At 51.1% G+C, this 7,629-nt stretch overlaps 1 protein-coding gene across 1 annotated transcript in view; it reads left to right on the top strand.

The window, feature by feature from the left end:
* The window catches only part of FCHO1 (FCH and mu domain containing endocytic adaptor 1), a 22,619-nt gene extending 20,580 nt beyond the window's left edge, over positions 1–2,039 (top strand). Inside the window, 4 exon segments of the mRNA XM_045299137.1 lie at positions 98–326; positions 923–978; positions 1,269–1,433; positions 1,775–2,039. Of these exon segments, the coding sequence (XP_045155072.1) occupies positions 98–326; positions 923–978; positions 1,269–1,433; positions 1,775–1,797 (473 nt within the window). The 3' untranslated portion in view covers positions 1,798–2,039.
* The last annotated feature ends 5,590 nt before the right edge of the window (positions 2,040–7,629 follow it).

Below are 7,629 nucleotides of genomic sequence, written 5' to 3'. Positions count from 1 at the left end.
GAAGGTGGCAGTGTAGTGCAGGGTGTAGTGCAGGAATGATGGGCAGTTAGGCAGGGTCCGATGGGGTGGGTGATCCCCGTGGGATAATCCAAGCTGTGTTCTGCCTCTGGCCCTTCCTCCCCCTAGTTCTCCCGCCCTGGTGCCCAGTCGGTGCCACTGCAGCTAAGCGCCCACTGGCAGTGCGATTCGAACCTCACCCAGGTCTCAGTGGAGTACAGCTACCGGCCTGGCGCCACAGCTGTGCCCACGCCACTCACCAACGTCCAGATCCTGCTATCCATCGGGGAGCCTGTGACCAACGTCCGCCTGCAGCCTGCCGCCACCTGGTGAGGGCCTGTGGGAGGTCTGGGACTGTGCCCCCAGAACCCTCCAGATCTGCCATTCGATGCAGCAGCTCAAGGGTCCACCTCAGCCCTGGATGCCATGAGCTCCCCGGGCTTCAAGCTAAGGACGTTGTTGGTAATAATACCCAAGGTCCACTGTTTCCTCGGTGTCCGACACGCCCCCTCTCAGTCTACACAGCTCCCTGGTCTCTTAGCTGTCCTGTAAGGTGTGCATCACCGCCGCCATCCCTAGTTACAGAGGGGACGGTGAAGCGCAGAGTGGCTGGGTCACTTGTCTGAAGATTTAAAGCCAGTGCCCCACTCTTGACTGCACAATGCTTTCTGGGGTTTGTACAAGGATAGGATCTGCTGCAAAGAAATCAGATTCATGGGCCCTAAATGCATCCTCTCCAAAATACTGGCGCCCGGCGGCCTTCGGGGAACGGCAGCCCCCATTTCACAGAGGGGGAAACTGAGGAGAGGGAGGGAAGCCGACGTGCTGGAGTTCTGCAGTAGGGAGGAGGCTTGGCTGGGATGCAGATCCCAGGCTCCCAGCATCCTCTCCAGGCACGACCTCACCCAGCTCCTCCTGTTGCCAGGAACCTGGAGGAGAAGCGGCTCCTGTGGAGGCTTCCGGACGTGTGTGAGGCTGGGGGTGAGTTCCGGTTCTATGTGGGGACCCAGGTGGGGGGGGTGCGGCTTATCGAAACTGCACGGAGAATCCAGACTATGCTGGGGGCTGGGAAAGGCAGGCCTTGAGGGGCTTTGGGCAGCGATGGACTGAGAGCACATGCAAAGGGCCTGAGGCAGAACTGGTCTGCAAACCCTAGCGAGCCTGGCCAGGCCCAGGAGAAGGGTCAGAGGGAGCGGACCGAGGCCACAGACCGGGGACTGAGGAGCCCAGGCCCTCAAGCTGGGACAAAGCTGACCCTCAGGCCTTCCCAGGCTCCGGCCGCCTGTCCGCCAGCTGGGAGCCATGCTCAGGGCCCAGCACACCCAGCCCTGTGGCCGCACAGTTCACCAGCGAGGGCACCACCCTGTCGGGCATAGACCTGGAGCTTGTGGGCAGCGGCTACCGCATGTCACTGGTGAAGAGAAGGTTTGCCACAGGTAGGCCTCCCTGGGGGCCGGGCCCACCCTACTCCTGCGCCTGTGAAGGGCAGCTGAAGGCAGCGGACGTCTGGCCCTGGTCATGCTTGGAAAAGACAAAGGGCGCGCCAGGAGGGGGTGGGGAGAAGTCAGAGCCCTCAAGTGGGAGGGGCCAAGAAGGAAGACCCCCAAAACCCCGCTGACTGCCCCAAGGCTTCCATGAGGGCTGATGGAGGAGTGGGGCAGTATGTTATGGGGTATTGGAGGAGGAGGAGGATTGGGGATCCCAGGGTGGGGGTGAGGAGTAGGTAGCCAGAACTCCCCCACCCCTTCCTGACCCGCTCCACCCCCTCCACCCCCAGGAATGTACCTGGTGAGTTGCTGAACTCTGCTCCACTTCCTGGTGCTCGCTGGCCAAGCCCGCCCTCCAAGGACCCTGGGGTCCCCCACCCTGCCCTCCCTGAGGCCTGGGCCTCCTGGAAAGGAGCCCCTCCCCTCCCCGACCCCCCCAGCCTGGCGGAGCCTGACACTTGCTCCTCCTCGTGTGCAACCCTGTGCAGACCCTGGTCTTTTATTGTTCTTTGAATAAACACTCTATTTTCTAATAAAAGCAAAAAAACAAACCTCCTTCTGCTCCAGGGAGCTTTCTTCACATCGCCAGAGAGGGGAGGGAGAGGAGGCGTGTGTGTGTGTGTGTGTGTGTGTGTGTGTGTGTGTGTTACCCCTAACACTCTTTCCTTTCCGTGTGTGTTACCCCTAACACTCTCTCCTTTCCGTGTGTGTGTGTTACCCCTAACACTCTTTCCTTTCCCTGTGTGTGTGTGTGTGTGTGTGTGTGTGTGGTGTGTGACCCCTAACATTCTCTCCTTTCCACCACGGTCAGCTAGTGCAGGGTGATGTTGGGGGAGGAACAGCTCCCAAGGATATCCCCAGCCCCACAGAGCTGGCTGGAAGGAGAGTCAGGGAATGAGGGAGCCCAGAGAGGAGAGTCAGAAAAACTTCCTAAGGAAGAAGCACTGTATGTGGGGTTTTGAGGGAAGAGTAGGAGTTTGCTACATAGATAAAGCCATCCTGGGCGGAGGGGTGAGTTCCACCAGGAAGCGCGTAGTCCACCCACAAGTATTGAGTGCCTGCCGCCCGCCAGGCTAGAGCAGGACAAAGTCCTTGGGGTTTTAGTGCCAAGTAGCCCAGACTTGATGCCTGCTTAGTTACAAATGCTGACCATGCGGCCCTGGCGTCTAAGGTCTCAGAATCCTTGCCTGAGACCCACTTCACTGGGTGGCGGAGGGAGGCTGGGGATTCACATGGGTGCCCAGTATCACAGGTAGAATATCAGCTCTTTGGGTGATGGTTTTTACCTGTGGGGAGCCTGGGGAGTGGCCTGGGGCTGGGACCTAGGACAGACAGGATCAGCAGGCTCCGGGTGGGGGGTGTAAACGGGGCAAGTCTGGGCTCCCCAGATAACCCTGGCTCCTTCTGACGTGTGAGGACCCTGGACACAAACCCTAAGGCCATGCAGACCCCAGGGAAAGCAGGAAGCAGGCCTGGGCCTGAGACCCCCCCCTCACACTCTTCCTGAGCCTCTCCCAGACCCGGGAGGAAGGAGGCTATCTGCCTGGGCCTGTTTTCTCATCTGTAAAACGGGAAGAACACCCCTGGCTCCTCCTGTCGGGAGCGAGCTGAAGAGCCGGCCTTGGCCAGTTTTATCCTAATGAATGATTTTTCTGTTTTTTAAACCATTGGGTAATTGAGTTTTATTTTCAGAAATGTTATTTGACAAATGATGAAGCATGAATTAATTATAATTTTTCTGTATTGTTGGAGAGAGAACACGTAACTAGATTTCCCCCTCACCTTATTCTGGGCAAGTACCAGAATGAAGAAAGATAGCAGAAAGCATATATTTGCATTTATGTCTTGCCACACAATGGAAAGTACTGTACATTCTGTAAACAGATCTGGTAGGACGTGACATTCTGTATGAGAATATCACCAACTTAAAATATACATTTTAGAAACAGCATTTTGCTTTATGGACTCCTTTTACTCTTACCATGTTCAGGAAGCTGGATGTGGATTTGGTGCAATTCTATGACTGCTTTTTGTGTTGAATTATGTTATGATGAAATAACACACACAAAAACAATGACATGCTATTTTCCCCTCTCTCAAAGAAAAATATTTTCCTTTATACTGTTTTTTCCCTTTGGAAAAATTTTCAATTGTACATTTTATCTCACTCAATAGATGTATTTTTCATAAGGAAAATGTGGTTATAATTATGTTGTATCTGTAATACACTTTATTATTTTTAGTAAATTGTAGTTTTATGTTGGATTTTTATTACCTTGAGGTAACCATTTTTGTCATACAGATATCCATTCATTACTAGAGTTAGTTTACCTTTATAAATGCGGTGTGTTAGACACTGCATTAATTTTCTAATTCATAGAAATAAATTTATTACTGAACTAAAAAAAAAAGAGCCGTCCTTGGCTTACCAAGTGCACACTTGTGCCTTGTGTGTTTGATTCCAGCCACAGTGCTGAGTAGACCTGCCCCAAAGAGATTTTGACTCATAGCAACCGATAGCATCGGGTTTCCAAGGCTTCAGGTAACCTTATCTTTGTCCCTTGGACCAACTGGTTCTTGTGAAATGTGACAGCAGCCTCTGTTAGGGTAGGTTCTCCAGGGAAGCAAAACCAATGACGCTTATATGTGAAGTGGGTAAGGTTAGTACCATCTGGTTCGAGTCCATGCGTCAGATGGTAAGCCGGAGGCTTCTGACAGAAGACCAACCAGGAAGTAGAAAGATGAACCAGGAAGACCACAGGCTGGTGGCTGCAGAGACAGATGATGACTCGAGCCATCAGGTCAGGTGGCAGGTGCTGATAACTCCCAGGGTCGGCAGGCAATCTGGCTGTGTTTTCTTGAGAAATGAAAGCAGGGACACTCATACAGGCATACGAAAGAAAGAACTTTTTTTTTTTTTCAAGAAAGAGTTTTATATCAAAAACAGAGTCCCAGCCCTGTCCAACTCAAGTCCCTGAGTTCGATGCCAGCTGGGGCCCTTTAGGCTCACACAGCTGCAGGTGGGTGAAGCAAGAGGGTGAGGCAGGAAGCTGGGACATCACAGACCAGTGGGTGCAGTCATGCGGTGTGGCGGTTACATACTCTCCTGTCAACTTGTGAAGGGGTGGAGTCTAGCCTGTCAATCAGGCCTCAGCTTGATGACCTCATTTGGAGGCGTGAAGGAGATAAATAGCTCACTGGAGGCCAAAGACACACTCTCTCTGCTTCGTCTCCCTGCTGAAGAGACACACGGAACTCTGCTGATGGATCCAGAGCCCTGGAGCTGGAGGAGCCACATGGAAACTCATGCCAGCGCTGAGATGCTTCCACCACCACTGGATCCACAAGACTTTTCACCACTGGCCTGTGATCTTCCTGCATTCAACATCATTGCAGGTGCTACGTGAGTCTGAAGAGGAATTTATAGACTGGCATTGGACATGTGGGCTAATAGTGGACTTATGGACTTGATCTGGACTGGGTTGGGATGTTTTCTCAATATACAATTGCTCTTTTGTATAGCGCTCTTCCTCATGCACATATGAGTGTCTCTGGATTTGTTTCTCTTGTCAACCCAGACTAATGCATGCAGATCCGAGGAAGATGACAGGGCACAATAGCTCCCAGGGTCAGCAGGCCACATGGGCTACCAAGCCCGAGCCAGATGCACAGTCTAGGCAAGCAGGCAAAGAGGTGCAAAAGAGAGAGGGGCTTCTCGATGTCTCTCTCCTAAGAAGGCCACATTCCCAAGAAGGCATCTCAGCCTGTGACCTGATTAATAGGTGGGACTCCACTTCTACTTCCACACAGGTACCATCAAGAGGACATAAAATCTAACCATCCCAGTGGGCCATTGGCTCAAGTCCAAAGACTCTGAGATCAATGAGCCAAATCCAAGATCCAGATCCAACAAGAAGCCAAGCCGTTTCCCATGGCATCAACATGTAGCAAGTCGACCACAATCTTGAGGAAACTTCCAATTGCATCGGGGATGAGCAAGGGGGTTGTAATCTGTGGGGATAGGGAGAGAGGGCTCCCCCACAAATCATCACAGGTCCGGTAGGCACAATTGCACAGCGATAATAAGGATTATAGTAAAGTCACAGAGAGCATGAGAGTTAGAGGAGAGAGTGGAATAAATGGAGTCAGACACAATTCATGGTAGCATTGCTCACCTCAGCCCAGCTTGATGGTCCTCGTGGGGGGAACCTGGTCATGAGAGCAGGAGCAGCCTCGGGGACAGAGAACTGGGGAGCCTCTCCTGGCCCCAAAAGCCAGAGAGGGCCCCGGGAAGCCAGGACTGGGGAGAGCTTCCCGGGCTCCAGAGAGAGCTTTCTCTTTTTGCTAACCGAGCGTTATATCTCTTTAGGGGGACATGATTACAGGTAACCATACGTCACAGGAAGGGGCAGTACAATAGGCATACACATTGTAGGAAGGGGATGTATGATAGGCATAAGCTTAACAGGAAGGGTATGAGGGAGGGTGTGCCTATAGGAATGGGAAGGTGTAAGGGTATACATGTGACAAGATGGGCGGACCCTGGATTCATGATGACAGCCTAACCTTGGTCATCCTTGGGCGGGTTTGACCTCTCAGGTGTCTCCTACAAAGAAACAGATAACTACTATCCTTATCAGAAGGGAGTGGGCCCTACTTGTTGTGGGATAAACAGTGGAGTCTGCTTGGTCTAGATGGCTGATAGCTCTTAGGGAGAATGACCCCCAGTCTACTCCTGATGACCTCCAAGTGTATAGTCATTCTCAAGCAGCTAAGTCTGGCATATATTTGGGGGAGACAACTTGGGAGAAATCCTTCTGTTTCCCACAGTAATCCATCCTACTCTTCTTACAACTGCTTGGCTGCCCACCGCAAGTCCCATCCTGGAGTTAAACACGGTATAGTAGGTCACATCATTAGGGGATTACTCCCAAACTACTGAAAATCCTGGCCCCGCCCAGCTGACACAGAGACGACTTATCACAGTCCACCTCTTGTCACCTGAACCACACACAACCTCCTCACCCTGATGACAAAATCACACTTGCTCCGAACGAGATAAACTAACCCAGAGATAACGGGAAACACACTACCGTTTACATCTTGTATTTTATAAATGAAACAACACATAAATAATTGATACAAAATACTGATAACTATTACAATCTTCATTTGTGCAACTGACCTTATGCTAGTCTTTAGAAGTACCTCTCCCGTGACCCATTCTGTGTTCCTGTGGCCTTCAGCAAGCACCTCGGTCTGTCATGTTCCTTGCTTGGTGAGATGACCCAAACCTTTATTCCTGAAGGGTCTGGGCCATTAGTAATCGTGTAAGAAGTGGGTGGCTGGAGTCTTACCATTTATTTTAATCACAGGGCGTGGTAGTACTAAGTGACAATCTAGGGGCTCTCCTAAATGTCAAACATAGTCTTCTTTACCTCCATTACATAATTATAATCCAATTTCCCTTGGCAATCAGGATTAGTCACCGCATGGTGACTTCTGTCTCTGCCTGGTGATGCAGAGGAATGAGCTGTAAGTGGCCAGGGGGCTTTCTCAGCTTGCAGTTCAATGGTATCAGCACTGTGTCTCTTGGTAGAAATGTTCTTCCTTTTGTAACGAAGACCTCTAGAACTGAAGAGCATCGCATCACAAAGACAAGAAATGAAAATTGTTTCTTGTGGGGAACTGGCCCTGCCTAATTTCCTGCCCAACCCAACCTCCGCGTTCCAAGCTACGTGCTACGCGTTCCAAGCTAATGCTCTGTAGCACGGGCGGTTGTAAAAGCTGACCTTTTCACCCATTGGTTAAAAATGCCGAGCGCTCATTGGACTACAGACATACCATATTAGGAATACGATGGACTTGGCAATACGCCTGATGAACCTTAATTTGCATGCGGACGTCTTTGAGAACTATCGCGCACCCCTTTTACCTGCAGCTGATTGGTTAACATTCTTGTGCTTCATTATAATATACGTATTGGATTGGATGTTATGCAGCATGCCTTATTAAAATATGCGCCTCCCAGTCCCTCTTTACTGCAAATATATACCTCGAGCTTTGCCCAAATAAACGAGCTTGATCAGCATTTGTCTTGTTCCACGTCTCTGTGTCTTTCTTCCATCCAGGTTCGCCTTTCCCT

The sequence above is a fragment of the Echinops telfairi genome, unplaced genomic scaffold, assembly GCF_000313985.2.
Source record: "Echinops telfairi isolate 266 unplaced genomic scaffold, ASM31398v2 ScPeMD7_7457;HRSCAF=8495, whole genome shotgun sequence".
NCBI classification, from domain to species: domain Eukaryota; kingdom Metazoa; phylum Chordata; class Mammalia; order Afrosoricida; family Tenrecidae; genus Echinops; species Echinops telfairi.
This window is presented reverse-complemented; position numbering and strand designations above follow the sequence as displayed.